Raw genomic sequence first — 10,534 nt, 5'->3', positions numbered from 1 at the left:
CAGGATGCCAGGGAAATCCGAGGAAGCAGGCAGCTTAAGCCAGGACACTATCCCTTCCCTCCTATGCCAAGGTCAAGGCTAACCAGGGCAACAACAGCCCCCAGGCACACGCACAGCAGAGGCAAAAGCCAGTCCTTCTCCGGAAAGAGCTGGGGGTGCAGGGAGAGGAGGGGGAGACGCGGCTGAGAAAAGTGAAATTCCTTCTCCATCTGAAAGGAGCTGGGGATCTCCGCGGGCGTGGGCGAGGAGCGGGGGCACGCAGGGCAACTCGGGGTCCCGGGGAGGGGAGGGGTCGGAGGACCGGATCGGGCCAGGGGGGCGCCAGAGGGGTGGAGGGGAGAGTGCGCCGTCAAGGCTGTCTGCCTGCGGGTGGCCGGCGGCTCCTCCGGCTCCCTCTTCCCCGTCCCCCTCCCCCTTCTCCCTCTCTTCCCCCTACCCACCCGGACAGGCAGGGCTGGATCCCTGAGCGCTGCCCCTCCTCGCCCTCCCCCACCCCTCCCCCTCCCCCCACCCCTCCCCCTCCTCTCCCTTCCTCACCCTCCCCCCCACCCCAGAGGCAGGGGCTGGATCCCTGAGCGCCGCCCCTCCCTCCCCCTGCGCCTCCTCCTGCCCCCCTCCCTCTCCTCCTCCCCGCTCCCCTCTCCCCCTCCATTCTCCCCCAGTCTTGCAGAGGCTGGGCTGGATCCCTGAGCACCGCCCCTCCTCCGAGCAGGCCGGCTGATGAGTCAGCTGACGCGGGCGCCCCAGCCGCGCCGGCTCCCCGCGCTCCCCGAAGTGGCTGCGAGCCGGCCGCCCACTTCCAGGCTCGGGGACGGGAAAGTGATGCGCGCCTCCTGACGCCGCTCGGAGCCGCCGCCGCTCGGTCTGCGCTTTCTTCCCTGGCCCAGCCCAGAGCCCCGTCTTGACCCGAGGCCACTTAGGGCGCGCGCTGGGCGCGGGGAGCTCGCCGGCCGCCCGGGATGGCCTCCAGTTTCAATGACATCGTGAAGCAAGGCTACGTGAGGATCCGGAGCCGCCGCCTGGGGGTGAGTGTGGACCCGTCCTCCCGCCTCCCGGCGCGGGTTCAGGGTCCCGACCTCCGGCCAGCGTCCCTGGGGCTCTCCGGCGCGCAGCGCCGCGCCTTCCCGGCTGGAGCGCACCCGAGGCAGCCGCTGGAGCCGCTCTCGGTGTGTCGCGGGTCTATCTTTGTCTCCCGGGTGACTTGGCTTTCCGTCGGTGGCCGGTAGTCTCTGGAGCCCAGCGAATGGAAATAAATATTTCTCGGTAGCCATGGGAGTCGGCGCCGAGGAACCCGGGCGGGGGCGCCGAGCCTGCCGGGTGCCCCGGTGCCCCCACCCGCCGCCAACTTCACTCCAGCGGGGGTGGGGGACGGATCGGCCGGGCGAGGAACGGCGGCCGCTCGGGGTGCGAACCGGGTCAGTGACCCCCCGACCCCGGAGAGACACTTCTGCCAAGAGAAAGGCTTTTTTCGGAACTCCGGGCCGTGGACGGTGACCCAGCCCCGGCCCAGGAGCTGGCGAAGGCGCCGTGGGTAGATGTCCTCGTCCTGAGCCTGGGCAGGGGATGTGTTGCTGGAGTACACACCGGATGCCCCCTGGAAGGCTGTCTGTTTAGGGCGGAACGGAACACCTGGCGCAGAGCTGGCGCTCTCTCTTTAAATATGTGCTGAAAGGAAGGATGGCTGAGCCGGAGGGCATTGGTGTGGACAGGTGTTGGCACAGGGATGGGTCCTCCTTTAAAACTCCCTCTCTGTGGCCCTTCTCCCCTTTGCTCTTCATTGACGAACTTCAGAGAGAACTTACTCTGCTTCTCTCTGGGCTTGAGTGGTGATGGCTAAGGAATTCTTGAGGGAGGGAGAGGATACTGGAATGATTTTTTTTTTTTTAATTTCAGACTGCCTCATTTCTCTTTGCTTTGTGTCAGGTCTGTTGCTGCTTTTTTTTGTTTTTTTTTTTTTTTCATTGTGTACTTTGGGGCGAGGGGGTTGGGGGGAGAAAAGTTTACTTTGCTAATGTCTGAAATAATGGTAATGTCAGTAATGGCCACAGGGATAACTTAAACATCTTTCTCCACAAATATATGTCATTGGCACTGTTCTCTTATTTGATCTTTGGACTTGTTAATGTGCTAGATAATTTTACTGGAAATTGAAATTTCACCGTATTAAACAGCTAGACAGGAAAACCTGCTGGTGGGAAATATCCATAACTATTAAAAGCTCTTACCTGATTTGTTTTGGTCCTTTGCTTTCTTTCCTCCTTCCTTCTCCCTTTTCTCCCTCTCTTTCTTTCCTTTATTTTCTTCCTTTCTTTCCCTGCTGGTTACCATTTTTTAGCAACTATGTCTTGTATAATTGTGAATATACAAATATATAATTATGGAGCAGTGTAAGAGAACTAACCAGTCCCTATCAACCGTAAGTTTCCTTGGTTTTCTTCCCTGCTATGCAGACATTCTGATCAACAGGAACAGCTTTTGTTAGGGTATTTAATCTAATGACTCTCATGCAAAGAGTCAGAAATAATAGGAACTTTTTATTTTTCATAACCTTGTGGGCCAGCCAAGTGTTACAGTGTTAAAAGGAGCATTTGAAAACACCATTCTAATTTTAGATTTACTCCATCATGTCAGTTGAGGAAATTGATGAGACATCCATTCTGTGCTAGAGAGCATTCCAATAGAAAGAGAACGTGAATTATTAATGTACAAAATGTGAATTATTCATAAGGATCAGTTTATACCAAATTGTGACACGTGGTGATTTATTTGAAAAACTAGTTAGCGTAACTATCTAGTTTATAGTAAATGAGACTTTTTTTCTGTAATATTACTACTGACACAACGTAGTCCCATGTGTGTGCCAGGAAAGGAAAAGTAGTTTACTTTGCATTTACTTTATATTTTATAGTATTTTGGATGCCAACAGAAGTGTACTTTCTTAGGATTTATTCATTGTGTCTGTGTTAATACTCAAATAGATTTTGGAATATTTATTGAATGATGGTTATTGTTCATGGAGAGAAAAGGTCAAAAATAATCAAAATCTAGTTTTATTTGTTCAGTTTGGTTTTATCACCAGTTAATTTTAAAAAGTGTTCTAAATAGTATAATTTATCATTAGAAGCTGAGGAGGCTGTCGGAACCACTGCAAGATAAAGTTTTAATGGAGGCCTCAAGAAGAATACATTGGGAAAATGGCATAGGCACCATCAGTCTAAAGAAAGAAAAGTTAGTGGAGCTGATCGAGGCAGAAGCTGGCTTGGAACAGCAGGCAGCGTGTGCAAGTCTCAGAGAGTGGTAGGACTTCACCTTAGTGCACTGCAGGTGTTCAGGTTGTGCAAGTTGAACATGCTGCTGCTGCTAAGTCGCTTCAGTCGTGTCCGACTCTATGCGACCCCATAGACAGCAGCCCACCGGGCTTCCCCGTCCCTGGGATTCTCCAGGCAAGAGTACAGGAGTGGGGTGCCATTGCCTTCTCCAAATTGAACATGGATTGAACTAAAAGTCAACGCCTGACTTTGCAAATTATAAGCCTCTTGAAGAACCAAATGACACGGTGGCTTTATTAATGGAATGCAGACAAGCGTCTGAGGGTTAGAACCATGTTTAGGAGAGTTTATAATTAAACAAGAAAACAACACTTTAGGGTGAGCAGCTGTTGTGCTTAGGAATGCCCCTGCAGATTTGGAAAAAGAAGAAAAGAGACAAACTCTCCTTCCGTTACTTGTTAGCTTTGTGACCCTTGACTTCTCTTGGCCTCAGTTTTCTTATCTGTACAGTGAACAGTGTTTAACGATGCTGTGAACTTTGGATAAGATGATATCTATGAAAATGCACTGGAAGCATACAGCCTTGGTTCTGATTGCATCATTTCTTTGGTATAATTAGAGATGAGTTGGGGTTGGTGGAAGGACATAGGAATTATTGATTTCCTTATCTTTCTATCTAGAAGTGTCCAAAGCCGTATATATTTATGCAGTTTTCATTGGATGCAGTTTTTACAAATACATTAAGTGATTTGTGATTTTGTTGTTGTTGTTATTTAATACTGATTTATTTCTCACGAGGGACCAAGAAAATATACACGGCAAACATTGGTGCCGTCTCCAGGGGCTTATGTCACATTCACAGGTTTGATTATCATTAAGTTCCTTGTCCTCACTTGCGTGTGTGCCGAGTCTCCTGAGTTGTGTCAGACTCTGCAACGCTATGGACTGTATCCTGTCAGGCTCCTCTGTCCATGGGATTCTCCAGGCAAGAATACTGGAGCGGGTTGCCGCGCCCTCCTCCAGGGGATCTTCCCAACTCAGGGATTGAACCCGCGTCTCTTATGTCTCCTGCATTGGGAGGCAGGTTCTTTACCCCTAGTGCCACCTGGGAAGCCCTGCCCTCAAACACACTTGTAGTTATCCCCACAAAAATACAGTATGCAAGTCACAAACACACACAAATATAATGCATTTAAGTGATTTTTCTTTATTTTGGACATAGTTTAGAATCTTTACTTAGTCACACAACATCAAGAATCAGGTAGTTCCAGGGCCTTGCGCGCTGTTCCATTATTAGGGCTCTCCTCGCCCCAGCCCTGCCTGCCACACACTCCACAATGCAATATAATCACTTAGAATAGAATGTTTAAACGATATCTATTCAATAAACTGTCCCTGCTTCTTAATGATGTTGGAAAAGGAAAAAAAAAAAAAAGAAAAAACAAGAAGGCACCAGAATCCAAACTCTTTGCAAGCTGCATGGTACCTGTCTTCCCAGGGTGTTTTTGGTGAAACCTCGGCTGGGCCGCAGTCTGCATCAGTGTGGACAGAGGTTGTGGGGCTGGCTTGGGCATCTGTGTTGGAGTAGAAAGAGAAACCAAACACAAGGCTGGCCACAGGTGGATTCTGGCACATTTTAGATGCAGTTAAAAATGTCACGGTGTGCATAAGGAGCAGGCGAAGGAGTTTCTGTGGGAAGTAATGCCTGTAGGCAGAATAAACTGTCCAGTCTACTCTTGGGGAGGAGCACCCTTTGGTGAGAACAGAGGAGCTAGGGGGCCTCGAGGAAGGTGTTGGTTCGGAAAATGGAGGAGATGATCTTGCCCATGGTGTCGATGGTGCCTTCGCTGTCTGAGCTGGACTCAGAGTCGCTGCTCCCGGAGTAGGCGCCCAGGCCCGGGAGGATGCCGAGACAGACGGCCGCGGACGGACAGTGGATGGAGGGACTGCTCAGGGAGGTGCTTCCCAGGGACACGCAGGACGGGGCTTCTTGATTCTTGTCATCTGGGTCAGGGTCCGATTTCAGTCTTTTCACACTGTTCCCACTCTCTGAACTCTTATGCTTCACAGCTCCTGCCAACAGCTTTGCCTGGGAGAACTTGTTCTTGGTTTCTGTGGGTTTCACAGCTTTCTTCTCCACTTCCTTCTTGTTTTCTGAAGAAATTCCAACCTTGTTGAGATTACTTCTGTGTTCCTTCAGTTCTTTCAGTTCTTCTTCTCTTCGCTGTTTTTCTATTAGTTCTTGCTGCCGAGAAACCTCATCAAGGACGTTGGTCTCATCTTCGTCTAAGCCTCTTACCATGATTTGAATTTGAACTGTTCTTCATACTCCTGCTGCTTCCTGTCTTTCTGTTCCTGTAGCCTTTCATACAGGGACCGAGGGTCATAAACCTGCTCTGGGCATTGTTCTGGATCTTCAGGTTTTCGAACTTTTTCCCATTCTTCTTGTCTCCTTTTGCACCGTTCATCTAGCTCTGCCTCAGATACAAACCTCTTTTTGATAACAAGGTTACTGTCATCCCCTCCATCCATAATGGTACAGTCTACCAGCGTGCGGGAGGCGAGAACCCCTCACCTCGGCGGTGCCCAGCCCAAACTGCCACCGCAAACGCCGCTCGCTCTTGAGAAAAAATAAAAAGAAGGAAAGTAAAAACAGAAAGAATGAAAGCAAGAAAACAGCCTTTGCTTTGGTATTTCTTTCTACCCTTCAGGGCTTTCTTTTCCTCCTAAGTGATTTTTCAATAAGGCGTGAGACATTCTAAGACCATCCCTGTTCAGATGGGCCTCAGTAAGTGGTCACCGTTAGTTGAGATACTAAGCAGTTTAAGTGATTAAGCAGTCAAATATTTGTAGTCTTGCTTTTTTCTATAAACATCCGAAAGCTTAGAAATTCACGTCATTTAACTCAGAAGAAGCCTCCGTATCTTCACGTCTTTATTCTCCAGCCTCATCTCCGTTGGTTCATGGAGCTGTCCAGTTGGGCCCCGGGGCTGCATTTGCTCAGGAACGTCGATGGCACTGCTTTGGGGGATGGGGAGGGGTCTGTCCACAGTTGTTTGGCAAATCCACTAAAGGCATTAAACATGTGTTTTTAGAGGAGTGATGAATCAGGTGATTTTAGAGGAGTGATGAATCATTAGCAATGATGAAAGACGACAGGGAGGCTGGTGTGCTGGGTCACAAAGAGCTGAGCGCGACTGAGCGACTGAACTGCAACAACAGTTTCTTCCCTCGCAATGGAGAGGATTCCCGGGCAGTAATTGTCAGGACGTGTCCACCGGTGAGTCTCAGACCTGTTTACTTTATCTGCATGCAGTTCCCCTTGATTACTTGATTTTATGTACTTTTTAGCATTTATGTACCTGTTTGGCTGTGCTGAGTCTTGGTTGCAGCCTGTGGGATCTAGTGCCCTGACCAGGAATCCGGTGCCCTGCATCGGGCGTGTGGAGTCTTAGTCACTGGACCACCAGGGAAGTCCCTGGGAGGGTGGGTGGGTTAGCCGCTGCGTCAGGGAAGTCCCCATTTGCCTCTAAACAGCATCTCTGTGCTCACCTACCAAGGAAGGACCTCTTCTCCCATCAAGCCCACATCTTCATCTGATCGGCTCCTAGGCTCAGGCTTAATATATCCAACCACCCATTTTTTCATCCTAGCCAGCTTCTCCTGGAGCCTGTATCTCAGCCACTATAGGTCCCGGTATTTCAGTTGCCCTGTAAAAATCAGTCAAGCAGTCAAACAAGCCAGCAGCAAAGGATCAAAGCTTAGTCTCCGTTCTCGCTCCTTCCCTTATCTCTTACCACCACAGCCAGTCCATCACGAAATGCTGTAAGCTTTGTTTTAGAAGTATAGCTAGAGTCCAGTGACCTCTCATACCATCTGCCACTACCGCCCTGGCCCAAGCCCCCTGATTTATCTCCCTCACTGCTCAGACCACCAAAGCCTTTCCCTGTGATCCAGACTGACGGCCTTACCACCAGCTCCCAGGTCCTGTGCTGACGCAGAATGTTTGCTGTTGCTCTTCCCTCCGCCTGGAATACGGTTCCACCAGGTTATCTCCTCCTGTCCGTCTCCTAACCTCCTTCAGCCTTTCTGCAAGTGCCGCCTTCTCATCGAAACCTTCCAGCCCTCCTGTTTTATCTCTACCCTCCTCCTCTCCCTGTATCCCTTCCATTTTTTCTCTCTAGACTTAGTATCCACTTACCTACTGATCTGTCTGTAGGTTTTACCTGTTGATTGCCTGTATCTCCCAAATAGCATGTGGAGCTCCATGAGGGCTGGGACTTCTCTCTCTATTCATTATAGCTGAACCCCAGTGCCTGGAGCAGTTTCCAGCATGGAGACGCACTTGATGAAGGTTTATTGTGTGAATGAATGGATGAATGAATGCATCATTATAGCTGGACCGCAGTGCCAGCATGAAGAAATACTTAAAAATGTATTGGATGAATGAATGAAACCATCAGTTATAGTTGAACCCCAGTGCCTGGAACGGTTTCCATAATGGAGAAACACTTGATGAAAATTTATTGAATGAATGGATGAATCCATCAATTATAGCTGAACCCCAGTGTCTGGAACAATTTCCAGCATGGAGAAGCGCTTGATGAAAATTTATTGAATGAATGAATGAATCCATCAATTATAGCCGATCCCCCAGTGCCTGGAGCAGTTTCCAGCATGGAGAAGCACTTGATGAAGATTTATTGAATGAATGAATGAATCCATCACTGTCTCCTGGTTTAAGAGCATGGGCTCTGACATGAGACTGTTAAAATCCCAATTCAGCGGCTGGTTATGTGAGTTTTGGTGAGATATTTAATATTAAGAAGCCTCAGTCTCCTGTAAAAATAGGGAGGCTCATAATATCCGCCTAATAGAAGATCCTCATGAAAGGCTTAACACAGCGCTTGACACAGCGGAAACCCTACCAGTGTTTTTACCGCTCTCCCTCTTACCACCGGCGCCGTTAGAGGATAATGGTGCTTACGTGGTGATGTTATACCTCTTCTACTGCGATAGCTGTCCTCCTCAGAGAACTCGCTCTTTAGTTAGGAAAACAAATGTAACATCTGTGAAGTAGTTACTGAACAACCACTGATGCTAGGTTATGGCCAGGGATATTGGCCACCATAGAATTTTTCCTGATCGTTAGGTACATGGCAGAAGTGTCAGGACAGAGAAACTCATCCGTGTGCAAGTTTGGTTTGAGCAAACTCATCAGACAAGAGCAACACTCTGTTAATTTGAGGATCTTTTTTTGGGAGAAGTGGGGCTGGCAGAGTAGATTTGAAAAGTTGGTTAATTAATGGCCAAATTTCAGGTGGAAATATTTTCTCACCCCTTTCGTTTCTCAGTTTCTCTTGACCCAGCCTGCCAGAGACGTTTCATTTTTCATTTAGGGTTTTAGGTTGCAGAGATGATCAGGAATCTGCGTGTTAAGTTATATTCCTTACTAACACTGAAATCGTAGGAATGGACTAAATTAACCACATGCCGTCAGTACGGTCGCTCAGTTGTGTCCGACTCTTTTGCGACCCCCTGGACTCCTAACCCCCTAGGCTCCTCTGTCCATGGGATTCTCCAGGCAGGAATGCTGGATTGGGTTGCCATGTCCTCCTCCAGAGGGTCTTCCTGACCGAGAAATAAGACCCGTGTCTCCTGCTCTGGTGGGCAAAGTCTTTACCACTGAGCCACCAGGGAAGTCCCGCCATCAGTACATGAGTGTGTGTACACACGTGTGCACACAAGCACATGTAATCATTCAGTAAGATCCATGAAGCACCCTTTTCCTTTCTCAAGGAAAAGAGACTTGGAGGCTGACTTCCTGTAGTAAAATTTACGGTCAGACACTCACCTAAGACTATGGGCTTCCCAGGTGGCCCTAGTGGTAAGGAACCTGCCTGCAGCGCAGGAGACCCAGGTTCCACCCCTGGGTTGGAAAGATCCCCTGGAGAAGGAAATGGTGACCCACTCCAGTGTTCTTGCTGGGAAATCCCATGGACGGAGGAGCCTGGTGGGCTACCGTCCACGGGGTTGCAAAGAGTCAGACATGACTGAGCGTGCGCGCGCATGCACACACACAAGAGTACTTAGTATCTTAGCCCCACTTGAATCTGCTTCACTGGTGTCATGTCAGAAGTTCCTTCCAGCTGGTATTTTAGTCATCTTTATTTGATCGTCCTTGTGGATGGTATGATTAATTATGCATAAAGTCAGCCTTTAATCATCAGCCCCAAAACTGATTTAAGCAAAGAATGGCCAATTTAGTGATTTTGTGTGTAGACATAAACCAAATTATGGACGTGATCATTTCCCCCACATCTGCCAATGTATTTTTTAATAATATTCATGAGATGACTAGAAAGATTTATTTTTTAAGCAGTTTTGTGGATCATTATCTTTGGTATTTTAAGAATTCTGTTTTCATTCGGGGTATATTTGCTTTCATTTATTTTAACATGCATCAGATATTTATGGAGTGAATACTCGTGTTAAGAAGCTTAGGGAACACTACCCTAAATAAGACAGATGTGGTCAACATCCGTGGGGAATTGACACTCTATTCTGGGGCTGGTGTTATTAACATGAGATTAATATATTCACTCTAGTTGAGAAAGAATTCGTTTGAGCAACAGGTCAAATATTGAAGTGAAAAGGCATCTTCAGGTCTTTCCTTGTTTCATTTTCATGAAACGAGGGAGGGGAAATTTGATTTTCCTGTTACTCTAGGAATTTGATTCTGATCGGGTGGAAATCAAATCTTCAGGGATTCTGAGCCAGGAAGAGATTAGTCTGCCTCCATTCTGCAAACGCCCTGTTTCTGTGAAGTTCAAAATGAAGCTAATAGTTTAGAAATGCCGCAGACATATGTGGAAGTTAAAATAGCTTCTTTCTAGAATGCAGATGCCTGCATTTTGGATGAGGTTTTTCAGAGCAGTCGGCAGGCTGTGCTTATTTTATGAGTGTTCTAAGTCTCTGTTGGTGCCCTGGGTCTCAGAGAATATAAGTGGTAGCTGTGTGTGCTGTGTTATGGATAGGCTGCAAATGATTTCCTCAGGTGATGCTTCATGGCTCTTGTGGGATTCTTAGAGAAATCTAGACTTTTGTGTCCCCAAACCGCTCACCTCCCACCTTGCAGATTTCCAAAACTGTGAAGAACCACTGTCTCATTTTTTAAAATTAGAATTTTAGGGACTTTATTGGTGGTGCAGTGGCTCAGACTCCAAGCTGCCACGGCAGGGGGCCCGGGTTCCACCCCTGGTCAG

General features: G+C 48.2%; 2 protein-coding genes across 4 annotated transcripts in view; one reads left to right on the top strand and one right to left on the bottom strand.

Annotated features, from left to right (window-relative positions):
- The first annotated feature begins 664 nt into the window (after positions 1-664).
- DOK5 (docking protein 5) overlaps positions 665-10,534 on the top strand; it is a 154,365-nt gene continuing 144,495 nt past the window's right edge. Inside the window, exon 1 of one of the 3 annotated variants that reach the window (XM_044927491.1) lies at positions 665-1,025. In XM_044927491.1, the coding sequence (XP_044783426.1) occupies positions 960-1,025 (66 nt within the window). In that variant the 5' untranslated portion in view covers positions 665-959. The remainder of the gene's footprint in view (positions 1,026-10,534) is intronic. The other 2 variants (XM_006063677.3, XM_044927489.1) reach the window with 2 other exon arrangements.
- LOC102396693 (PSME3-interacting protein-like) lies at positions 5,041-5,956 on the bottom strand. Its single transcript, XM_044927492.1, is given in 2 exon segments — positions 5,041-5,573; positions 5,576-5,956. Coding segments are annotated over 2 exon segments (759 nt in total). The 5' UTR covers positions 5,802-5,956.

Source organism: Bubalus bubalis, chromosome 14, assembly GCF_019923935.1.
Source record: "Bubalus bubalis isolate 160015118507 breed Murrah chromosome 14, NDDB_SH_1, whole genome shotgun sequence".
Lineage (NCBI taxonomy): Eukaryota > Metazoa > Chordata > Mammalia > Artiodactyla > Bovidae > Bubalus > Bubalus bubalis.
Note: the sequence above shows the minus strand (reverse complement) of the source record. Positions and strands in the feature narration are given on the sequence as shown.